General features: G+C 44.3%; 1 protein-coding gene across 1 annotated transcript; it reads left to right on the forward strand.

The window, feature by feature from the left end:
• Positions 1-1212: 1212 nt before the first annotated feature.
• On the forward strand, positions 1213-24879 carry LOC309585817 (large neutral amino acids transporter small subunit 2-like; the record flags this gene model as incomplete). The annotated part of the gene is made up of 8 exons (XM_082303662.1): positions 1213-1324; positions 7040-7193; positions 10609-10732; positions 14624-14727; positions 17470-17566; positions 20204-20353; positions 22893-23070; positions 24723-24879. 8 exons carry the CDS (start codon positions 1213-1215, stop codon positions 24851-24853), a joined length of 1050 nt encoding a protein of 349 aa, XP_082159788.1. The 3' UTR covers positions 24854-24879.
• Between the last annotated feature and the right edge of the window lie 259 nt (positions 24880-25138).

Here is a 25138-nt window from a genome sequence, read left to right on the forward strand (position 1 = left end):
AAAATCCCCAAAATCCTCAAAAAATCCCCAAAAAATCCCCAAAAATCCCCAAAAATCCCCAAAAAATCCCAAAAAATCTCCAAAAAATCCCCAAAAATCCCCAAAAAATCCCAAAAAAATCCCTAAAAATCCCCAAAAAAATCCCCAAAAAAATCCCCAAAAAATCCCCCAAAACCCCCAAAAATCCCCAAAAAATCCCCAAAAATCCCCAAAAATCCCCAAAAAATCCCCAAAAAATCCCCAAAAAAATCCCCAAAAATCCCCAAAAAATCCCCAAACTCCCCAAAAAGCCCCAAAAAGCCCCAAATTTCCGGGCAGTGCTGCTGACGTGGGTGAACTGCAGCAGCGTGCGCTGGGCCACGCGAGTCCAGGACGCCTTCACGGCCGGGAAGCTGCTGGCCCTGGGGCTGATCGTGGGCGCCGGCGCCGTGCTCATCGCCCGCGGTGAGATTTGGGGCGAAAAACGGCGATTTTGGGCAAAAACGGGCGGGAAAATGGCAAAAACCGGGAAAAACGGGGAAAAACGGGGAAAAAATGGGGAAAATGGGGGGGAAATGAATGGGAAATGTGGGGAATTGAGGGAAGATGGCGGGGATGGGGAAAACCAGGTGATTTTGGGCAAAACCGGGGTGAAAATGGGGTGAAAAATGGGGATTTTGGGCAAAAAAATGGGAAAAAGGGGAAAAAGGGGAAAAATGGGGAAAACTGGGGAAAAAAAAATGGGAGGTTTGGGGGGGAAATGACTGGGAAATGTGGGGAATTGAGGGGAAATGGCGGGGATGGGGAAAACGGGGTGATTTTGGGCAAAACCGGGGTGAAAATGGGGTGAAAAATGGGGATTTTGGGCAAAAATGGGAAAAAAGGGGAAAATGGGGAAAAATGGGGAAAACGGGGAAAAATGGGAGGTTTGGGGGGGAAATGAATGGGAAATGTGGGGAATTGAGGGAATGGGAAGAAAGTGGGAGATTTGGGGAGAAAACGGGGTGAAAATGGGGTGAAAAATGGGAATTTTGGGCAAAAATGGGGAAAAACAGAAAAAACCAGCAGAAAATGGGAAAAAATGGGAAAAAAGGGGAAAAAATGGGAGAAAATGGGAGAAATGCAGGGAATTGAGGGGAAATGGGAGGGAATGGGAAGAAAATGGGAGATTTGGGGAGAAAATGGGGCAAAAAATGGAGATTTTGGGCAAAAATGGGCGAAAAATGGGAGAAAATGGGGAAAAAGGGGAGGTTTGGGGAGAAAAGGGGAGGTTTTGGGTTCACGGGCGGGAAGCTGCTGGCCCTGGGGCTGATCGTGGGCGCCGGCGCCGTGCTCATCGCCCGCGGTGAGATTTGGGGCGAAAACCGGCGATTTTGGGCAAAAACGGGCGGGAAAATGGAAAAAACCGGAAAAAACGGGGAAAAACGGGGAAAAAATGGGGAAAATGGGGGGGGAATGAATGGGAAGTGTGGGGAATTGAGGGAAGATGGCGGGGATGGGGAAAACCAGGTGATTTTGGGCAAAACCGGGGTGAAAATGGGGTGAAAAATGGGGATTTTGGGCAAAAATGGGGAAAAAAGGGGAAAAAGGGGAAAAATGGGGAAAACGGGGAAAAAATGGGAGGTTTGGGGGGGAAATGAATGGGAAATGTGGGGAATTGAGGGAATGGGAAGAAAGTGGGAGATTTGGGGAGAAAACGGGGTGAAAATGGGGTGAAAAATGGGGATTTTGGGCAAAAATGGGGAAAAATGGAAAAAACCAGCAGAAAATGGGCAAAAATGGGAAAAACGGGGAAAAAATGGGAGAAAATGGGAGAAATGCAGGGAATTGAGGGAAAATGGGAGGGAATGGGAAGAAAATGGGAGATTCGGGGAGAAACCGGGGTGAAAATGGGGTGAAAAATGGAGATTTTGGGCAAAAATGGGGAAAAATGGAAAGAACCAGCAGAAAATGGGCAAAAATGGGAAAAAAAGGGGGAAAAAATGGGAGAAAATGGGAGAAATGCAGGGAATTGAGGGGAAATGGGAGGGAATGGGAAGAAAATGGGAGATTCGGGGAGAAACCGGGGTGAAAATGGGGTGAAAAATGGAGATTTTGGGCAAAAATGGGGAAAAAATAGAAAAATGGAAAAAACGGGAAAAAATGGGGAGAAAATGGGAGAAAATGGGGAAGAAATGAAGGGGAAATGTGGGGATTTGAGGGAAAATGGGGGGAATGGGAAAAACCAGGAGATTTGGGGAGAAAAATGTAAAAAATGGGGTAAAAAATCGTAAACAACCTGTAAAAATCTGTAAAAAATCGGTAAAAAGTCGTAAAAAATCGTAAAAAAATCTGTAAAAAATTGGCAAAAAATCGTAAAAAATCTGTAAAAAATTGGCAAAAAATCGTCAAAAATCCATCAAAAAATTGGTAAGAAAACCCTGTTAAAAAAATCTGTAAAAAAATTGGCAAAAAATTGCAAAAAATCGTAAAAAATTGGTAAAAAATCGCAAAAAATGGTAAAAAACCGTAAAAAATCCGTAAAAAATCGGTAAAAAATTGCAAAAAATCGTAAAAAATTGGTAAAAAACCGTAAAAAATTGGTAAAAAAATCGGTAAAAAACGTAAAAAATTGGTAAAAAATCGGTAAAAAAACGTAAAAAATCGGTAAAAAATCGGTAAAAAACCGTAAAAATTGGTAAAAACTGTAAAAAATCGGTAAAAAACTGAAAAAAATCGGTAAAAACCCGTAAAAAACCGTTAGAAATTGGTAAAAAATCGTAAAAAATCGGTAAAAAATTCGTAAAAAATCCGTAAAAAATTGGTAAAAAACCGTAAAAAATCCGTAAAAAATCGGTAAAAAACCGTAAAAAAGCCGTAAAAAAATTGGTAAAAAACCGTAAAAAATTGGTAAAAAATCGTAAAAATCGGTAAAAAATCGTAAAAAATCGTAAAAAATTGGTAAAAAATTGGTAAAAAATCGGTAAAAAACCGTAAAAAATTGGTAAAAAATCGTAAAAAATCGGTAAAAAACTGTAAAAATTCGGTAAAAACCCGTAAAAAATTGGTAAAAAATCGTAAAAAATGGTAAAAAATCGGTAAAAAACCGTAAAAAACCGTAAAAAACCGTAAAAAGTCGGTAAAAAATCGGGTAAAAAATCGTAAAAAATTGGTAAAAAATTGGTAAAAAACCGTAAAAAATCGGTAAAAAATTGCAAAAAATCGTAAAAATTGGTAAAAAACCGTAAAAAATTGGTAAAAAAATCGGTAAAAAACGTAAAAAATTGGTAAAAAATCGGTAAAAAACTGAAAAAAATCGGTAAAAACCCGTAAAAAACCGTTAGAAATTGGTAAAAAATCGTAAAAAATCGGTAAAAAATTCGTAAAAAATCCGTAAAAAATTGGTAAAAAACCGTAAAAAATCCGTAAAAAATCGGTAAAAAACCGTAAAAAAGCCGTAAAAAATTGGTAAAAAACCGTAAAAAATTGGTAAAAAATCGTAAAAAATCGGTAAAAAAATCGTAAAAAATCGTAAAAAATTGGTAAAAAATTGGTAAAAAATCGGTAAAAAACCGTAAAAAATTGGTAAAAAATCGTAAAAAATCGGTAAAAAACTGTAAAAATTCGGTAAAAACCCGTAAAAAATTGGTAAAAAATCGTAAAAAATCGTAAAAAATGGTAAAAAATCGGTAAAAAACCGTAAAAAACCGTAAAAAGTCGGTAAAAAATCGGGTAAAAAATCGTAAAAAATTGGTAAAAAATTGGTAAAAAACCGTAAAAAATCGGTAAAAAATTGCAAAAAATCGTAAAAAATTGGTAAAAAATCGCAAAAAATCGGTAAAAAATCGGTAAAAAACCGTAAAAAATTGGTAAAAAACCGTTAAAAATCCGTAAAAAATTGGTAAAAAATAGTAAAATATTGGTAAAAAATCGTAAAAAATCGGTAAAAAAATCATAAAAAATCGTAAAAAATTGGTAAAAATTTGGTAAAAAACCGTGAAAAATCGGTAAAAAATTGCAAAAAATCGGTAAAAAATCCCAAAAAATCGTAAAAAATCGGTAAAAAATCGTAAAAAATTGGTAAAAAATCGTTAAAAATCGGTAAAAATTGGTAAAAAATCGGTAAAAAACCGTAAAAAATCGTAAAAAATTGGTAAAAAATTGATAAAAAATCGTAAAAAAGCTATAAAAATTCGTAAAAAATTGGTAAAAAAACGTAAAAAACCGTAAAAAATCGGTAAAAAACCGTAAAAAATCCGTAAAAAATCGGTAAAAAACCGTAAAAAATCCGTAAAGAATTGGTAAAAAACCGTAAAAAATCGGTAAAAAATCTGTAAAAAACCGTAAAAAATCGGTAAAAAATCGGTAAAAAATCGGTAAAAAACCGTAAAAAATCGGTAAAAAAATCATAAAAAATCGTAAAAAATTGGTAAAAAATTTGTAAAAAACCATAAAAAACCGTAAAAAAGCCGTAAAAAATTGGTAAAAAACCGTAAAAATCCGTAAAAAATCGGTAAAAAATTGCAAAAAATCGTAAAAAATCGGTAAAAAACCGTAAAAAATCCTTCAAAAATTGGTAAAAAATTGTAAAAAATCCGTAAAAAATTGGTAAAAAACCGTAAAAAATTCGTAAAAAATTGGTAAAAAACTGTAAAAAATCCGTAAAAAATTGGTAAAAATCCGTAAAATGTCCGTAAATAACCGTAAAAAATCCGTAAAAAACCGTAAAAAATCGGTAAAAATTCGGTAAAAAACCGTAAAAATCGGTAAAAAACTGTAAAAAATCGGTAAAAACCCGTAAAAAACCGTAAAAAATTGGTAAAAAATCGGTAAAAAATTCGTAAAAAATCCGTAAAAAATTGGTAAAAAACCGTAAAAAATCCGTAAAAAATCGGTAAAAAACCGTAAAAAATTGGTAAAAAATCGTAAAAAATTGGTAAAAAACCGTAAAAAATCCGTAAAAAATTGCAAAAAATCGTAAAAAATCCGTAAAAAATTGGTAAAAAATCGTAAAAAATTGGTAAAAAATCGGTAAAAAACCCGTAAAAATTGGTAAAAAATCGTAAAAAATCCGTAAAAAATCGCAAAAAATCGTAAAAAATTGGTAAAAAATTGGTAAAAAACCGTTAAAAATTGGTAAAAAATCTTAAAAAATCGTAAAAAACTGTAAAAAAAACCGTAAAAAATCCGTAAAAAATCGGAAAAAATCGTAAAAAATCCGTAAAAAATTGGTAAAAAATCGTAAAAAATCCGTAAAAAATCATAAAAAATTGGTCAAAAAATCGTAAAAATCGTAAAAAATTGGTAAAAAACCGTAAAAAATCCGTAAAAAATCGGAAAAAATCGTAAAAAATCCGTAAAAAATTGGTAAAAAATCGTAAAAAATCCGTAAAAAATCGTAAAAAATTGGTCAAAAAATCGTAAAAATCGTAAAAAATTGGTAAAAAACCGTAAAAAACCGTAAAATATCGGTAAAAAACCGTAAAAAATCCGTAAAAAATCGGTAAAAAACCGTAAAAAATTGGTAAAAAATCGCAAAAAATCGTAAAAAATTGGTAAAAAATCGGTAAAAAACCGTAAAAAATTGGTAAAAAATCGTAAAAAATTGGTAAAAAGTCGGTAAAAAACCCGTAAAAATTGGTAAAAAATCGTAAAAAATCCGTAAAAAATCGCAAAAAATCGTAAAAAATTGGTAAAAAATTGGTAAAAAACCGTTAAAAATTGGTAAAAAATCTTAAAAAATCGTAAAAAATTGGTAAAAAATCCGTAAAAAATCCGTAAAAAAGCTATAAAAATTCGTAAAAAATTGGTAAAAAAATCGTAAAAAATCGTAAAATATTGGTAAAAAATCCGTAAAAAATCCGTAAAAAACCGTAAAAAATCGGTAAAAAACCGTAAAAAATCCGTAAAAAATCCGTAAAAAACCGTAAAAAATCCGTAAAAAATCGGTAAAAACCCGTAAAAAACTGTAAAAAATCGGTAAAAAATTGGTAAAAAACCGTAAAAAATCCATAAAAAATCGTTAAAAGTTGGTAAAAAAATCGTAAAAAATCGTAAAAAATTGGTAAAAAATTGGTAAAAAATCGGTAAAAAACCGTAAAAAATTGGTAAAAAATCGTAAAAAATCCGTAAAAAACCGTAAAAAATCGGTAAAAAATTGCAAAAAACCGTAAAAAATTGGTAAAAAACCGTAAAAAATCCGTAAAAAACTGGTAAAAAACCGTAAAAAATCGGTAAAAAATTGGTAAAAAACCGTAAAAACCCGTAAAAAATCAGTAAAAAACTGTAAAAGATCGTAAAAAATTGGTAAAAAATCCGTAAAAAATTGGTAAAAAATCGTAAAAAAGCTATAAAAAATTGGTAAAAAATTGGTAAAAAATCGGTAAAAAAGCTATAAAAAATCGTAAAAAATTGGTAAAAAACCGTAAAAAATCGGTCAATATTTGTATAAAATTGGTAAAAAGTCGTAAAAAATCGGTAAAAAATTGGTAAAAAACCGTAAAAAATCCGTAAAAAATCGGTAAAAACCCGTAAAAAATTGGTAAAAAACCGTAAAAAATCCATAAAAAATTCGTAAAAAATCCGTAAAAAATTGGTAAAAACCCATAAAAAATTGGTAAAAAACCGTAAAAACCCGTAAAAAACCGTAAAAAATCGGTAAAAAATTGGTAAAAAACCGTAAAAAATCCATAAAAAATCGTAAAAAATCGGTTAAAAAATCATAAAAAATCGTAAAAAATTGGTAAAAACCCGTAAAAAATTGGTAAAAAATCGGTAAAAAATCGCAAAAAATGGTAAAAATCGGTAAAAATCCGTAAAAAATCGGTAAAAAACCGTAAAAAACCGTAAAAAATTGGTAAAAAACTGTAAAAAATCGTAAAAAATCGGTAAAAAACCGTAAAAAATTGGTAAAAAACCGTAAAAAATCGGTAAAAAATCGGTAAAAAATCGGCAAAAACCCGTAAAAAATCGGTAAAACCCGCAAAAAATTGCCAAAAAAAATCCGAAAAAAATCCGAAAAAAATCCGAAAAAATCCCCGAGCATCCCCGAGCGTGCCCGAGCGTGCCCGAACCGTTGCAGGCGAGCACTGGTGGCTGCAGCCGGCGCAGGCGTTCCGGCCCTGGGCGCCGCCGGCCGCGGGGCCGCTGTTCCTGGCCTGCCTGCAGGGCTCCTTCGCCTACGGCGGCTGGAACTTCCTCAACTACGTCACCGAGGAGCTGCAGCGCCCGCACAGGTGGGCACCGGGGGCACCGGGGGGGGATTTGGGGGGGTTTGGGGGGGATTGAGGGGGTTTGGGGGGGATTTGGGGGCACCTGGGGGGGATTTGGGGGGGATTTGGGGGCACCTGGGGGGGATTTGGGGGGGATTTGGGGGCACCTGGGGGCACCTGGGGGGGGTCTGGGGGCACCTGGGGGGGATTTGGGGAGATTTGGGGGGATTTGGGGGGGATTTGGGGGCACCTGGGGGCACCTGGGGGGGGTTTGGGGGGATTTGGGGGGGATTTGGGGGGGGTCTGGGGGGATTTTGGGGGGTTTGGGGGGCACCTGGGGGCACCTGGGGGGGGTTTGGGGGCACCTGGGAGGGATTTGGGGTATTTGGGGGGGATTTGGGGGAGTTTGGGGGCACCTGGGGGGGGTTTGAGGGGATTTTTGGGGGATTTGGGGTCTCCTGCGGGCACCTGGGAGCACCTGGGGGGTGTTGGGGGCACCTGGGGCTAATTCCATGCTAAAATTATGCTAATTTATGCTAATCTATGCTAATTTAGGGCTGATTTTGGGGGTTTTTGTCCGATTTTGCCTACTTTCGGCTACTTTTGGGCTGATTTTGGCCGATTTCGGGCAGAGTTGTGCCGATTTCTGCTACTTTAGGGCCAATTTTTTGCCATTTTATGCCAATTCATGCTAATTTATGCAAATATTATGCTAATCGGGGCAGGAATTTGAGGGATTTTGGCTACTTTTGGGCGACTTTTGGGCTGATTTTGGGCCGATTTGGGCCGATTTCGGGCAGCTTTGTGCCGATTTCTGCTACTTTAGAGCCAATTTTCGCCACTCTATGCTAATTTATGCTAATCTATGCTAATATATGCTAATTTTACGCCAACTTATCCTAATTTATGCTAATTTGGGCAGGAATTTGGGGGGATTCTGTCTGATTTATGCTAATGTATGCAACTTTTGGGCTGATTTTGGCCGATTTCGGGCAGAGTTGTGACGATTTCTGCTACTTTAGGGCCAATCTTGGCCATTTTATGCTAATTCATGCTAATTTATGCAAATATTATGCTAATCTGGGCAGGCATTTGGGGGATTTTGGCTACTTTTCGGCTACTTTTGGGCTGATTTTGGCCGATTTCGGGCAGATTTGTGCCAATTTCTGCTACTTTAGGGCCGGTTTTTGCCTTTTTATGCCAATTCATGCTAATTTATGCAAATATTATGCTAATCTGGGCAGGCATTTTGAGGGATTTTGGCCGATTTTGGCTACTTTCGGCTACTTTTGGGCTGATTTTGGGCTGATTTTGGCCGATTTCGGGCAGATTTGTGCCAATTTCTGCTACTTTAGGGCCAATTTTTGCCTTTTAATGCTAATTCACGCTAATTTATGCAAATATTATGCTAATCGGGGCTGGAATTTGGGGGATTTTGGCGACTTTTGGGCTACTTTTGGGCTGATTTTGGCCGATTTCGGGCAGCTTTGTGCCAATTTCTGCTACTTTACGGCCAATTGTTGCCCTTTTATGCTAATTTATGCTAATTTGTGCTAATATGATGCTAATTCGGGCAGGAATCTTGGGGGGTTTGTCTGATTTATGCTAATTTATGCAACTTTTGGGCTGATTTGGGCCGATTTCGGGCAGCTTTGTGCCGATTTTTGCTACTTTAGGGCCAATTAATGACTTTTAATGCTAATTCATGCTAATTTATGCAAATATTATGCTAACTTGGGCAGGAATTTTGGGGGATTTTGTCCGATTTTGGCTACTTTTGGGCTGATTTGGGCCGATTTCGGGCAGCTTTGTGCCAATTTCTGCTACTTTAGGGTCGATTTTTTCCTTTTTATGCCAATTCATGCTAATTTATGCAAATATTATGCTAATCGGGGCTGGAATTTGGGGGATTTTTTCCGATTTTGGCTACTTTGGGGCTGATTTTGGCCGATTTCGGGCAGATTTGTGCCAATTTCTGCTACTTTAGGGCCAATTTTTGCCTTTTAATGCTAATTCACGCTAATTTATGCAAATATTATGCTAATCGGGGCTGGAATTTGGGGGATTTTGGCTACTTTTGGGCTACTTTTGGGCTGATTTTGGGCCGATTTGGGCCGATTTCGGGCAGCTTTGTGCCAATTTCTGCTACTTTAGGGCCGGTTTTTGCCATTTTATGCTAATGTATGCTAATTTGTGCTAATATGATGCTAATTGGGGCAGGAATCTTGGGGGATTTTGTCTGATTAATGCTAATTTATGCAACTTTTGGGCTGATTTTGGGCCGATTTGGGCCGATTTCGGGCAGATTTGTGCCGATTTTTGCTACTTTACGGCCATTTTTGGCCATTTTATGCTAATTCATGCTAATTTATGCAAATATTATGCTAACCGGGGCTGGAATTTGGGGGATTTTGGCTACTTTTCGGCTACTTTTGGGCTGATTTTGGGCTGATTTGGGCCGATTTCGGGCAGCTTTGTGCCGATTTCTGCTACTTTAGAGCCAATTTTCGCCATTCTATGCTAATTTATGCTAATCTATGCTAATATATGCTAATTTTACGCCAACTTATCCTACCTTATGCTAATTTGGGCAGGAATTTGGGGGGATTTTGTCTGATTTATGCTAATGTATGCAACTTTTGGGCTGATTTGGGCCGATTTCGGGCAGATTTGTGCCAATTTCTGCTACTTTAGGGCCGGTTTTTGCCTTTTTATGCCAATTCATGCTAATTTATGCAAATATTATGCTAATTTGGGCAGGCATTTTGAGGAATTTTGTCCGATTTTGCCTACTTTCGGCTACTTTTGGGCTGATTTTGGGCTGATTTTGGCCGATTTCGGGCAGATTTGTGCCAATTTCTGCTACTTTAGGGCCAATTTTTGCCTTTTAATGCTAATTCACGCTAATTTATGCAAATATTTTTGCTAATCGGGGCTGGAATTTGGGGGATTTTGGCTACTTTTGGGCTACTTTTGGGCTGATTTTGGGCCGATTTGGGCCGATTTCGGGCAGCTTTGTGCCAATTTCTGCTACTTTAGGGCCGATTTTTGCCATTTTATGCTAATGTATGCTAATTTGTGCTAATATGATGCTAATTGGGGCAGGAATCTTGGGGGATTTTGTCTGATTAATGCTAATTTATGCAACTTTTGGGCTGATTTTGGGCCGATTTGGGCCGATTTCGGGCAGATTTGTGCCGATTTTTGCTACTTTACGGCCATTTTTGGCCATTTTATGCTAATTCATGCTAATTTATGCAAATATTATGCTAACCGGGGCTGGAATTTGGGGGGTTTTGGCTACTTTTCGGCTACTTTTGGGCTGATTTTGGGCCGATTTTGGCCGATTTCGGGCAGCGTTGTGCCGATTTCCGCTACTTTAGAGCCGATTTTCGCCATTCTATGCTAATTTATGCTAATTTATGCAAATGCGGGGCAGGAATTTGCCGCTGGCCATCTCGATCTCGCTGCCGCTGGTCACCTTCCTGTACGTGGCGGCCAACGTGGCGTATCTGGCGGCCATGAGCCCCCAGGAGATCCTGGACAGCGACGCCGTGGCCGTGGTGAGGCCGCTTTGGGGCGAAAAAGGGCGATTTTGGGCAAAAATCCCCAAAGTGGGGGAAAAAAACCGGGTTTTTTTGGGGGGGAAATGGGGATTTTTAGGGGGAAGGAAGGGGGGTTTTGGGGATTAAAAAAGGGGATTTTAGGGGAAAAGTGGGGATTTTGGGATAGAAAATGGGGATTTTGGGATAAAAAATGGGGATTTTGGGGATAAAAAAAGGGGATTTTAGGGGGAAAAGGGGGATTTGGGGATAAAAAGTGGGGGTTTTAGGAAAAAATGGGGATTTTAGGGGAAAAAATGGGGATTTTAGGGGAAAAAAATGGGGATTTTGGGATAAAAGTGGGGGTTTTAGGAAAAAATGGGGATTTTGGGATAAAAATTGGGGATTTTGGGATAAAAAAATGGGGATTTTAGGGGAAAAATGGGGATTTTAGGGGAAAAAATGGGGATTTTGGGATAAAAGTGGGGATTTTGGGATAAAAAATGGGGATTTTGGGGATAAAACATGGGGATTTGGGGATAAAAAATGGGGATTTTGGAATAAAAAGTGGGGATTTTGGGGATAAAAAGTGGGGATTTTAGGAAAGAAATGAGGATTTTGGGATAAAAAATGGGGATTTTGGGGATAAAAAGTGGGGATTTTAGGAAAGAAATGAGGATTTTGGGATAAAAAAATGGGGATTTTAGGGGAAAAATGGGGATTTTGGGATAAAAAGTGGGGGTTTTAGGAAAAAATGGGGATTTTAGGGGAAAAAATGAGGATTTTAGGGGAAAAAAATGGGGATTTTGGGATAAAAGTGGGGGTTTTAGGAAAAAATGGGGATTTTGGGATAAAAATTGGGGATTTTGGGATAAAAAAATGGGGATTTTAGGAAAAAAATGGGGATTTTGGGATAAAAAATGGGGATTTTGGGGATAAAAAGTGGGGATTTTAGGAAAAAATGGGGATTTTGGGATAAAAAGTGGGGATTTTAGGAAAAAATGGGGATTTGGGGATAAAAAGTGGGGGTTTTAGGGGAAAAATGGGGATTTTAGGGGAAAAAAATGGGGATTTTAGGGGAAAAAATGGGGATTTTGGGATAAAAAGTGGGGATTTTGGGATAAAAAAATGGGGATTTTGGGGATAAAACATGGGGATTTTAGGGGAAAAAATGGGGATTTTAGGGGAAAAATGGGGATTTTGGGATAAAAAAATGGGGATTTTGGGAAAAAAGTGGGGATTTTGGGATAAAAAAGGGGATTTTGGGATAAAAAATGGGGATTTGGGGGATAAAAATGGGGATTTTAGGGGAAAAAATGGGGATTTTGGGATAAAAAGTGGGGATTTTGGGAAAAAAGTGGGGATTTTAGGAAAAAATGGGGATTTTGGGATAAAAAATGGGGATTTTAGGGGAAAAATGGGGATTTTGGGGATAAAAAAAGGGGATTTTGGGGATAAAAAGTGGGGATTTTAGGAAAAAATGGGGATTTTGGGATAAAAAAAGGGGATTTTAGGGGAAAAAATGGGGATTTTAGGGGAAAAAAATGGGGATTTTAGGGGAAAAAATGGGGATTTTAGGGGAAAAATGGGGATTTTGGGATAAAAAAATGGGGATTTTGGGAAAAAAGTGGGGATTTTAGGAAAAAATGGGGATTTTGGGATAAAAAATGGGGATTTTAGGGGAAAAATGGGGATTTTGGGGATAAAAATTGGGGATTTTTGGGATAAAAAAAGGGGATTTTAGGGGGAAAAGGGATTTTGGGATAAAAAGTGGGGGTTTTAGGAAAAAATGGGGATTTTAGGGGAAAAAATGGGGATTTTAGGGGAAAAAAATGGGGATTTTGGGATAAAAGTGGGGGTTTTAGGAAAAAATGGGGATTTTGGGATAAAAATTGGGGATTTTGGGATAAAAAAATGGGGATTTTAGGGGAAAAATGGGGATTTTAGGGGAAAAAATGGGGATTTTGGGATAAAAAAGGGGATATTAGGGGAAAAATGGGGATTTTAGGGCAAAAAAATGGGGATTTTTGGGGAAAAAATGGAGTTTTTGGGGAAAAAAATGGGGTTTTTACGGGGGAAATGGGGATTTTGGGGGAAAAATGGGGATTTTGGGGTCACCTGGGCACAGCTGGGGCAGCTGGGAGGGCGCTTTGGGGCGAAAAAGGGCGATTTTGGGCAAAAATCCCCAAAGTGGGGGAAAAAAAACGGGTTTTTTTGGGGGGGAAATGGGGATTTTTAGGGGGAAGGAAGGGGGATTTTGGGGTAAAAAGAGGGGGTTTTAGGGGGAAAAAATGGGGATTTTAGGGGGAAAAAGGGGATTTTGGGATAAAAAATGGGGATTTTGGGATAAAGAAATGGGGGTTTTAGGGGAAAAATGGGGATTTTGGGGATAAAAATTGGGGATTTTGGGGATAAAAAATGGGGATTTTGGGATAAAAAGTGGGGGTTTTGGGATAAAACATGGGGATTTTAGGGGAAAAAATGAGGATCTTAGGGGAAAAAATGGGGATTTTGGGGATAAAAAATGGGGATTTTGGGATAAAAATTGGGGATTTTGGGGATAAAAAATGGGGATTTTGGGATAAAAAATGGGGGTTTTAGGGGAAAAATGGGGATTTTACGGGAAAAATGGGGATTTTGGGATAAAAAAATGGGGATTTTGGGGATAAAAAATGGGGATTTTAGGGGAAAAATGGGGATTTTAGGAAAAAAATGGGGATTTTGGGATAAAGAAATGGGGGTTTTAGGGGAAAAATGGGGATTTTACGGGAAAAATGGGGATTTTGGGATAAAAAAATGGGGATTTTGGGATAAAGAAATGGGGATTTTAGGAAAAAATGGGGATTTGGGGGAAAACCGCAGGAATTTTGGAAAAATGTTGGGAAGAAGTGGAAATTTGGGGGAAAATGGGGAAAAAGGCAAAAAAGTCCGGGAAAAATGGGAAAATTTGGGGGAAAACGTGGGATTTTTTGGAAAAAAGTGGCAATTTTGGGGGGAAAAAGCAGAATTTTTGGGGCAAAACACAGGAATTTTGGGGAAAAAGTGGGAATTTTGGGGGAAAACGCAGGAATTTTTGGGAAAAAACGTGGAAATTTTGGGAAAATGTTGGGAAAAGTGGAAATTTGGGGAAAAAGGAGGGGAAAAGCATAAAAAACGAGGGAAAAAAGGGAAAATCGGGGTAAAAAAGCGGAATTTTGGGGAAAAAAGCAGGAATTTGGGGGAAAAAGTGGAATTTTGGGAAAAAAGTGGGAATTTTGTGGAAATGTTGGGAAAAATGAGAAAACTTAGGAAAAAATGAGGAAAAAAGCAAAAAAGTGAGGGAAAATTTGGGGGAAAATGCAGGAAATTTGGGGAAAAAACGGGAATTTTTGGGAAAAAACGTGGACATTTTGGGAAAATGTTGGGAAAAGTGGAAATTTGGGGAAAAAGGAGGGGAAAAGCATAAAAAAACGGGGGAAAAAAGGGAAAATCGGGGTAAAAAAGCGGAATTTTGGGGGGAAAAAAGCGGGGATTTTGGGGAAAAAAGCGGGAATTTGGGGGAAATGTTGGGGAAAAGTGGAAATTTGGAGAAAAATGAGGAGAAAAGCAAAAAGAGAGGGGGAAATGGGAAAATTTTGGGGAAAAAACCAGGAATTTTTGGAAAAAAAGTGGGAATTTTGGGAAAATGTTGGGAAAAGTGGAAATTTGGGGAAAAAGGAGGGGAAAAGCATAAAAAAATGGGGGAAAAAAGGGAAAATTGGGGTAAAAAAGCAGAATTTTGGGGGAAAAAAGTGGAATTTTGGGGGAAAAAAGCGGGGATTTTGGGGAAAAACGCGGGGATTTTGGGGAAAAAGGCGGGAATTTTTTGGGGAAAAGGCTGGGAATTTTGGGAAGGTCGGGACTCCGCCTCCATCGGGGCCTTTTCCCCCCCAGAGCTTCGGCGAGAGGGTCCTGGGGCCGCTGGCCTGGGTGATGCCCGTGGCCGTCGCCCTCTCCACCTTCGGCGGCGTCAACGGCTCCCTCTTCACCTGCTCCAGGTGAGAGCCCCAAAACCAGCCCAAATCCACCCAAAATGCACCCAAAATCTGCTCCAAAGTCCGCCCCAACGTGCACCAAAATCAGCCCGAAATCCGCTCCAAAGTGCACCCCAAAATCCACCCAAAACGCACCAAAATCTGCCCAAAATCCGCCCCGAAGTTCACCCCAAAATGCACCAAAAATTCGCCCAAAATTCCCCAAAACTTCCACAAAATCCACCCAAAATTCACCCCAAAATTCGCCAAAAAATCCACCCAAAAATCCACCCAAAATTCCCCAAAAATTCCCCAAAATCCACCCAAAGTTCCCCAAAAATTCACCCAAAATTCACGCAAAATCCACCAAAATTTCCCCCAAAAATCCCCAAAATTCACCCCAAAATCCGCCCAAAATCCACCCCAAAATGCACCAAAATCTGCCCAAAATCCGCCCAAAATCCACCCAAAATCCATCCCAAAATTCGCTCCAAAATCCGCCCAAAATTCCCCAAAAATTCCCCAAAATCCGCCCCAAAATCGCCCCGAAATCCGTTCCAAAATGCACCCAAAACATCAGCCAAAATACAGCAAAATCGCCCCGAAATCCATCCGAAATCCGCCCAAAATCCACCCCAAAATCCACCCCAAAATGCACCAAAAATTCGCCCAAAATTCCCCAAAAATTCCCCAAAATCCACCCAAAATTCCCCAAAAATTCACCCAAAAATTCGCCCAAAATTCCCCAAAAATTCCCCAAAATCCACCCAAAATTCCCCAAAAATTCACCCAAAATCCACCAAAACCCACCCAAAATCCGCCCCAAAATTCCCCAAAAAGTCCCCAAAAATTCCCCAAAATTCCCCAAAAATTCCCCAAAATCCACCCAAAATTCCCCAAAAATTCACCCAAAATCACCCCAAAATCCACCCAAAATACCCCAAAATGCACCAAAATCACCCCCAAAATCTGCAAAAATCCCCAACAATCCACCCAAAATCCACCAAAATACCCCAAAAATTCCCCAAAATCCACCCAAAATCCACCCCAAAATCCACCAAAATCCACCCAAAATTCCCCAAGAGGTCCCCAAAAATTGCCCAAAATCCACCCAAAATTCCCCAAAATCCACCCAAAATCCGCCCCAAAATTCCCCAAAAAGTCCCCAAAAATTCCCCAAAATTCCCCAAAAATTCACCCAAAATCACCCCAAAATCCACCCAAAATACCCCAAAATGCACCCAAAATCACCCCCAAAATCTGCAAAAATCCCCAAAAATCCACCCAAAATCCACCCAAAATCCACCCAAAATCCACCAAAATCCACCCAAAATCCACCAAAAATCCCCCCAAAATCCACCCAAAATCCACCCCAAAATCCACCAAAATCCACCCAAAATTCCCCAAGAGGTCCCCAAAAATTCCCCAAAATCCACCCAAAATACCCCAAAATGCACCAAAATCACCCCCAAAATCTGCAAAAATCCCCAAAAATCCACCCAAAATCCACCAAAATACCCCAAAAATTCCCCAAAATCCACCCAAAATCCACCCAAAATCCACCCAAAATCCACCCAAAATCCACCCCAAAATCCACCAAAATCCACCCAAAATCCACCCCAAAATCCACCAAAATCCACCCAAAATCCACCCCAAAATCCACCAAAATCCACCCAAAATTCCCCAAGAGGTCCCCAAAAATTCCCCAAAATCCACCCAAAATTCCCCAAAAATTCACCCAAAATCACCCCAAAATCCACCCAAAATACCCCAAAATGCCCCAAAATCACCGCCAAAATCTGCAAAAATCCAAAAAAATCCACCCAAAATCCACCAAAATACCCCAAAAATTCCCCAAAATCCACTCCCAAATCCACCCCAAAATCCACCCAAAATCCACCCAAAATCCACCCAAAATCCACCCAAAATCCACCCCAAAATCCACCAAAATCCACTCCCAAATCCACCCCAAAATCCACCCAAAATCCACCCCAAAATCCACCCAAAATCCACCCAAAATCCACCCAAATCCACCCAAAATCCACCCCAAAATCCACCCAAAATCCACCCCAAAATCCACCCAAAATCCACCCCAAAATCCACCCAAAATCCACCCAAATCCACCCAAAATCCACCCAAAATCCACCCAAATCCACCAAAATCCACCCAAAATCCACCCAAAATCCACCCCAAAATCCACCCAAAATCCACCCAAATCCACCCAAAATCCACCCAAAATCCACCCAAAATCCACCAAAATCTACCAAAATCCACCCCAAAATCCACCAAAATCCACCCAAAATTCCCCAAGAGGTCCCCAAAAATTCCCCAAAATCCACCCAAAATTCCCCAAAAATTCACCCAAAATTCACCCAAAATCCACCAAAACCCACCCAAAATCCGCCCAAAATTCCCCAAAAAGTCCCCAAAAATTCCCCAAAATCCACCCTAAATCCGCCCAAAATCCCCCAAAATTCCCCCCAAATTCCCCATTTCTCCCCCCAAATCCTTCCAAATCCCACCCAAATTTTCCCAAAATCCCCCAAATTTTCCCAAAATCCCCCCAAAACCCCCCCAAATTCCCCATTTTTTCCCCAAATTCCCCCCTTTTCCCCTCAGAATTTTCCTCATTTTTTCCCCCCCTCATTTCCCCCCCTCCCCCTTCCCGTGGCCCCTCCCCCTTTTGGGATGACGTCACCTCCCCGCCCCATGACGTCATTTCCCCCGTCCCGATGACGTCACCTCCCGCCCCGATGACGTCACCAGGCTGTTCTACGCGGGGGCGCGGGAGGGGCACCTGCCCGCCCTGCTGGCCATGATCCACCTGCGGCGCCGCACGCCCGTGCCCGCCCTGCTCGTCACCGTGAGCGCCGGGATTGGGGCAAAAAGCGGGGATTTTGGGAAAAAACGGGGAAAAAACGGCGAAAAACGGGGAAAAAACGGCCCGGAAATGGTCAAAAACGGTCCAAAACCGGCCAAAAACGGGGGGAAAACGGCACGGAAGTGAGGGGAGATGATGGGGGAAGAGAGTGTGGGAGGGGTTTGGGTGGAATTCTGGGAAAATTGGGAAAATTGGGGAAGAAAAGGAGAAAATTGGGTGAAAAATGGGGGAAAACGGCCAAAAATGGCCAAAACGGCCCAAAACCAGCTGAAAATGGGGGAAAAGCGGCACGGAAGTGGGGGGAGATGACGGGGGAAGAGAGTGTGGGAGGGGTTTGGGTGGAATTCTGGGAAAATTGGGAAAATTGGGGAAGAAAAGGAGAAAATTGGGTGAAAAATGGCCAAAAATGGCCCCAAATGGCCAAAAATGGCTGAAAATGGTCAAAACCGGCCAAAAATGGGGGAAAAACGGCACGGAAGTGGGGGGAGATAACGGGGGAAGAGAGTGTGGGAGGGGTTTGGGTGGAATTCTGAGGGATTTGGGAAAATTGGGGAAAAAAAGGAGAAAACTAGGTGAAAAATGGGGGAAAACGGCCAAAAATGGCCAAAACGGCCCAAAACCAGCCGAAAATGGATGAAAACGGCACGGAAGTGGGGGGAGATGACGGGGGAAGAGAGTGTGGGAGGGGTTTGGGTGGAATTCTGGGAAAATTGGGAAAATTGGGGAAGAAAAGGAGAAAATTGGGTGAAAAATGGCCAAAAATGGCCCCAAATGGCCAAAAATGGCTGAAAATGGTCAAAACCGGCCAAAAATGGGGGGGAAATGGCACGAAAGTGGGGGGAGATAACGGGGGAAGAGAGTGTGGGAGGGGTTTGGGTGGAATTCTGAGGGATTTGGGAAAATTGGGGAAAAAAGGAGAAAATTAGGTGAAAAATGGGGGAAAATGGCAAAAAATGGCCAAAACGGCCCAAAACCAGCCGAAAATGGATGAAAACGGCACGGAAGTGGGGGGAGATGACGGGGGAAGAGAGTATGGGAGGGGTTTGGGTGGAATTCTGGGAAAATTGGGAAAATTGGGGAAGAAAAGGAGAAAATTGGGTGAAAAATGGCCAAAAATGGCCCCAAATGGCCAAAAATGGCTGAAAATGGTCAAAACCGGCCAAAAATGGGGGAAAAACGGCACGGAAGTGGGGGGAGATAACGGGGGAAGAGAGTATGGGAGGGGTTTGGGTGGAATTCTGAGGGATTTGGGAAAATTGGGGAAAAAAGGAGAAAATTAGGTGAAAAATGGGGGAAAACGGCCAAAAATGGCCAAAACGGCCCAAAACCAGCTGAAAATGGGGGAAAAACGGCACGGAAGTGGGGGGAGATGACGGGGGAAGAGAGTGTGGGAGGGGTTTGGGTGGAATTCTGGGAAAATTGGGAAAATTGGGGGAAAAAAGGAGAAAATTAGGTGAGAAATGGGAAAAAATGGCCAAAAATGGGGGAAAACGGCAAAAAAAAGGAGAGATTTGAGGGAAAAATGAGGGGGAAAAGGACAAAAAGGGGTGGGGGAAGAGGATTGGGAGGAATTGAGGAAAAAAAGGGGAAATTTGGGGGGAAAACGGGCAAAAAACGGGCAAAATTTGGGCAAAAAAGGGCAAAAACTTGGGGAGTGGGCGGAGCTAAAGGGAGGGGGCGGGGCTTGGGGGGCGGGGATTTTGGGGCAAAATCCGGGGATTTTGGGCCTGAATTTGGGGATTTTGGGGCTGAATTTGGGGCTGAATTTGGGGCTAAATCGGGGATTTTGGGGCTGAATTTGGGGCTGAATTTGGGGATTTTGGGGCTGAATTTGGGGATTTTGGGGCTGAATTTGGAGCTGAATTTGGGGATTTTGTGGCTGAATTTGGAGCAGAATTTGGGGATTTTGGGGCTGAATTTGGGGCTGAATTTGGGGATTTTGGGGCTGAATTTGGGGCTGAATTTGGGGATTTTGTGGCTGAATTTGGGGCTGAATTTGGGGATTTTGGGGCTGAATTTGGGGCTGAATTTGGGGATTTTGGGGCTGAATTTGGGGATTTTGGGGCTGAATTTGGGGCTGAATTTGGGGCTGAATTTGGGGATTTTGGGGCTGAATTTGGGGATTTTGTGGCTGAATTTGGAGCAGAATTTGGGGATTTTGTGGCTGAATTTGGGGCTGAATTTGGGGCTAAATCAGGGGATTTTGTGGCTGAATTTGGGGCTGAATTTGGGGATTTTGTGGCTGAATTTGGGGCTGAATTTGGGGCTGAATTTGGGGCTAAATCAGGGGATTTTGTGGCTGAATTTGGGGCTGAATTTGGAGCTGAATCCGGGGATTTTGTGGCTGAATTTGGGGCTGAATTTGGGGATTTTGTGGCTGAATTTGGGGCTGAATTTGGGGCTAAATCAGGGGATTTGGGGGCTGAATTTGGGGCTGAATTTGGAGCTGAATCCGGGGATTTTGGAGCTGAATTTGGGGCTGAATCCGGGGATTTAGGGGCTAAATTGAAGGAATTTGGGGCTAAATCAGGGATTTTGAGGCTGAATCCGGGGATTCTGGGGGCGTGGCCGGGTGGGTGTGGCCTCCCCACTAAGCCCCGCCCCCTGCCCCTCCCCCAGTGCGTCTCCACGCTGCTGATGCTGGTGACGGGCGACATCTACACGCTCATTAATTACGTGGGCTTCGTTAATTACCTCTGGTACGGCGTCACCGTGGCCGGGCTGGTGCTGCTCAGGTGGAGGGAGCCCCACCTGCCCCGCCCCATCAAGGTCAGCCACGCCCCCTTTCCCCCCCAAAAAAAATCCCTCCGGAAAGCCCCGAAAACGCCACAAATTCACCCCAAAAATTCATCCCCCAAAAAAACGTCCCCGGCTTCCCACGGCGCCCATTCATAAAACCGAACGCTCCTAGCGCCCCCTGCAGGATTCCCGCGCTAAAATCAACCTCCCATTCATAGAAAATCGACTGCTCTTAGCGCCCCCTAGTGGATTCCCACGCTCTCCATTCATCGAAATGACCGCTTTGAGCGCCCCCTTAGGATTCCCACGGCGTCCATTCATAAAAACCAAACGCTCTTAGCGCCCCCAGTGGATTCCCATGCTCCCCATTCATACAAATGACTGCTCCAATCGCCCCCCTGGTGGATTCCCGCACTCTCCATTCATATAAATGAGCGCTCTTAGCGCCCCTGTTAGGATTCCCACGCCGCCCATTCATAAAACTGACTGCTGGGAGCGCCCCCTGCTGGATTCCCACGCTCCCCATTCACAAAACCGAACGCTCTTAGCGCCCCTCTTAGGATTCCCACGGCGTCCATTCATAAAACCGAATGCTCTTAGCGCCCCCTGGTGGATTCCCACGCTCCCCATTGATAACAAAACCTCTCCCGGCTATTTCCCACGCCCTGCCCTGCTTCCCATTCATCAATTTAAGTCCTCTTGGTGCCCCCTGCTGGATTCCCATGCTCCCCATTCATAGAAATGACCGCTCTTAGCGCCCCCATTAGGATTCCCACACTCCCCATTCATAAAACCAAATGCTCCTAGCGCCCCCTGCAGGATTCCCACGCTCTCCATTCACAAAAAAACGAGCTCTCTTGGCTCTCCCTGGTGGCTTCCCACGCTCTCCATTCATAGAAATGACCGCTCTTAGAGCCCCCAGTGGATTCCCACGCTCCCCATTCATAAAACTGAACGCTCCTAGAGCCCCCTGCAGGATTCCCACGCTCTCCATTCACAAAAATGACCGCTCTTGGTGCCCCCTGCTGGGTTCCCACCCTCCCCATTCATAACGAAACCTCTCCTGGGTATTTCCCACGCTCCCCATTCATACAAATGACCGCTCTTAACCACCCCCATGTGGATTCACACGCCACCCATTCACAAAACCAAACACTCCTAGCGCCCCCTGCTGGATTCCCACGCCGCCCATTCACAAAACCGAATGCTCCCAGCGCCCCCTGGTGCCTTCCCACCCTCTCCATTCATAAAAGTGACCACTCTTAGCGCCCCCAGTGGATTCCCACACTTCCCATTCACACAACCGGATGCTCTTAGGGCCCCCTGGTGGATTCCCACGCTCTCCATTCATACAAACGACCCCCCCCGGCGCCCCCAGCGGATTCCCACGCTCCCCATTCACAAAACCAAACACTCTTAGCGCCCCCAGTGGCTTCCCACGCTCCCCATTCACAAAACCGGACGCTCCCAGCGCCCCCAGTGGCTTCCCACGCTCCCCATTCATACAAATGATCCCCCCCCGAGCGCCCCCAGTGGCTTCCCACGCTCTCCATTCACAAAACCAAACGCTCCCAGCGCCCCCAGTGCCTTCCCACGCTCCCCATTCATACAAATGATCCCCCCCCGAGCGCCCCCAGTGGATTCCCACGCTCCCCATTCATAAAACCAAACGCTCCTAGCGCCCCCAGTGGCTTCCCACGCTCCCCATTCATAAAACCAAACGCTCCTAGCGCCCCCAGTGCCTTCCCACGCTCCCCATTCATACAAGTGACCGCCCTTAACGCCCCCCATTAGGATTCCCACGGTGCCCATTCATAAAAACGACCACTCCTAGCGCCCCCAGTGGATTCTCACGCTCTCCATTCACAAAGCCGGATGCTCTTAGGGCCCCCTGGTGGATTCCCACGCTCCCCATTCATACCAGTGACCGCCCTTAACTCCCCCCATTAGGATTCCCACGGTGCCCATTCATAAAAACGACCACTCCTAGCGCCCCCTTGCAGATTCCCACGCTCTCCATTCACAAAACCAAACGCTCCCAGCGCCCCCAGTGGCTTCCCACCCTCTCCATTCATAAAAGTGACCGCTCTTAGCGCCCCCAGTGGCTTCCCACGCTCCCCATTCACAAAACCAAACGCTCCTAGCGCCCCCTGCTGGATTCCCACGCTCCCCATTCATACCAGTGACCGCCCTTAACGCCCCCCATTAGGATTCCCACGGTGCCCATTCATAAAAACGACCACTCCTAGCGCCCCCTTGCAGATTCCCACGCTCCCCATTCACAAAAACGACCACTCCTAGCGCCCCCAGTGGCTTCCCACGCTCTCCATTCACAAAACCAAACGCTCTTAGCGCCCCCAGTGCCTTCCCACGCTCCCCATTCACAAAACCAAACGCTCCCAGCGCCCCCAGTGCCTTCCCACGCTCCCCATTCATACAAATGACCGCCCTTAACACCCCCCCCCCCTTAGGATTCCCACGCCCCCCCATTCACAAAACCCACCGCCCCTCCCCCCACCCCGGCGCCTTCCCGCCCCCCCCCCCAACGGACGCCGCCCCTCCCCCCCAGGTGAACCTGCTCCTCCCGGCCCTCTACCTGCTCTTCTGGGGGGCGCTGCTGCTCTTCTCGGTGTGGTCCGAGCCCCTGGTCTGCGGCATCGGCCTGGCCATCATGGCCACCGGCGCCCCCGTCTACCTGCTCTGCGTCCGGGGGGGGCCCCGGCCCCCGGCCCTGCGCCGCGCCATGGGTGAGGGGCGGGGCTCTAAAGGGGATTTGGGGGGGTTTTAAGGGGGTTTGGGGGGAGTTTGGGGGGATTTGGGGGATTTGGGGGGAGTTTGGGGGGAGTTTGGGGGGTTTAAAGGGGATTTGGGGGGGATTTGGGGGCAGTTTGGGGGATTTGGGGGGGTTTTAAGGGGGTTTGGGGGGAGTTTGGGGGAGTTTGGGGTCATTTGGGGGATTTGGGGGGAGTTTGGGGGGGATTTGGGGGGAGTTTGGGGGATTTGGGGGGTTTAAAGGGGATTTGGGGGGGATTTGGGGTCATTTGGGGGATTTGGGGGGAGTTTGGGGGGAGTTTGGGGGGTTTAAAGGGGGCTTGGGGGGAGTTTGGGGTCATTTGGGGGAGTTTGAGGGGAGTTTGGGGGAAGTTTGGGGGGTTTTAAGGGGATTTGGGGGGATTTGGGGGGAGTTTGGAGTCATTTGGGGGATTTGGGGGGGTTTTAAGGGGGTTTGGGGGGGTTTAAAGGGGGCTTGGGGGGAGTTTGGGGTCATTTGGGGGATTTGGGGGGATTCGGGGGAGTTTGGGGGGAGTTTGGGGTCATTTGGGGGAGTTTGGGGGGGTTTTAAGGGGGTTTGGGGGGGTTTAAAGGGGGCTTGGGGGGATTTGGGGGATTTTTGGGGGAGTTTGGGGTCATTTGGGGGGGTTTTAAGGGGGTTTGGGGGAGTTTGGAGGGGATTTGGGGGAGTTTGGGGGGGTTTAAAGGGGATTTGGGGGGATTTGGGGGGATTTTGGGGGAGTTTGGTGGGGATTTGAGGGGGGTTTTGGGGGGTTTGGGGTCATTTGGGGGATTTGGGGGAGTTTGGGGGGAGTTTGGGGGGTTTAAAGGGGATTTGGGGGGGATTTGGGGGGAGTTTGGGGGATTTGGGGGGGTTTTAAGGGGGTTTGGGGGGGTTTAAAGGGGATTTGGGGGGAGTTTGGGGGAGTTTGGAGGGGATTTGAGGGGGTTTTGGGGGGTTTGGGGTCATTTGGGGGAGTTTGGGGGGGTTTAAAGGGGATTTGGGGGAGATTTGGGGGATTTTGGGGGAGTTTGGAGGGGATTGGGGGGGTTTGGGGGAGTTTGGGGGGGTTTAAAGGGGGTTTGGGGGGATTTGGGGGAATTTTGGGGTCATTTGGGGGGGTTTTAAGGGGGTTTGGGGGAGTTTAAAGGGGATTTGGGGGGATTTGGGGGATTTTTGGGGGGATTTGGGGTCATTTGGGGGATTTGGGGGGGTTTAAAGGGGATTTGGGGGGATTTTGGGGGAGTTTGGAGGGGATTTGGGGTTTTTTTCGGGGGGTTTGGGGTCATTTGGGGGCGTTTGGGGGGGTTCAAAGGGGCTTTGGGGGGGGGTTATGGGGAGTTTGGGGGGATTTGGGGACTTTTGGGGGGGTTTAAAGGGGATTTGGGGGAGTTTTGGGGTGGATTTTGGGGGGGTTTAAAGTTGGTTTTGGTGGGGGGCGGTTTCGGTGGAATTTTTGGGGCGTTTTCCCCAACATTTTGGGCTCTCCGTGGTTCATTTTTTTTTTTTTTTTTTTTTTTTTGGGGGGGGGGGAGGGGCGGGGTTTTGGGGGAGGGGCTCCAGGGTGGGGGGAGGGGCTCTCACACCCCTCCCCTCCCCCCCCTCTTTTTGCCCCTCCCCCCACAGCCTCCCTGACCCGCTTTGGGCAGCGCCTCCTGCTCGTGGTGTACCCGGGGGGTGGGGGAGGGGCCGAGGACGACCCCTCCCCCTTCCAGGACCCCCCCAAACCCCCCTCCCCCCCCTCCGACCACCCCTAGACCCGCCCCTCCCCCCACCCCCACCCAGTGCCTTAAAAAAAATAAAAAAAAAAAAAAAAGGGGGGGGCGTGGCTTTTTTGATGGAAGCCACGCCCTCCTTGTGACGTCACGGGGCAGAGCCGGCTCCGCCCCTCCCCCCCCTCCTCCTCCTCCCCTCCCCCCCCCCCCAAAAAAATGAATTTTAATATTTTTAGGGGGGAAATGGGGGCGTGGCCTCGTTGTGGGCGGGGCTGGTTGCGAATAAAAATCCTTTGGCAGAAAAAAAAAATATAAGTCTCGGTGTTT

This window comes from Coloeus monedula (assembly GCF_965178545.1).
Source record: "Coloeus monedula genome assembly, contig: HAP1_SCAFFOLD_472, whole genome shotgun sequence".
NCBI lineage: Eukaryota > Metazoa > Chordata > Aves > Passeriformes > Corvidae > Coloeus > Coloeus monedula.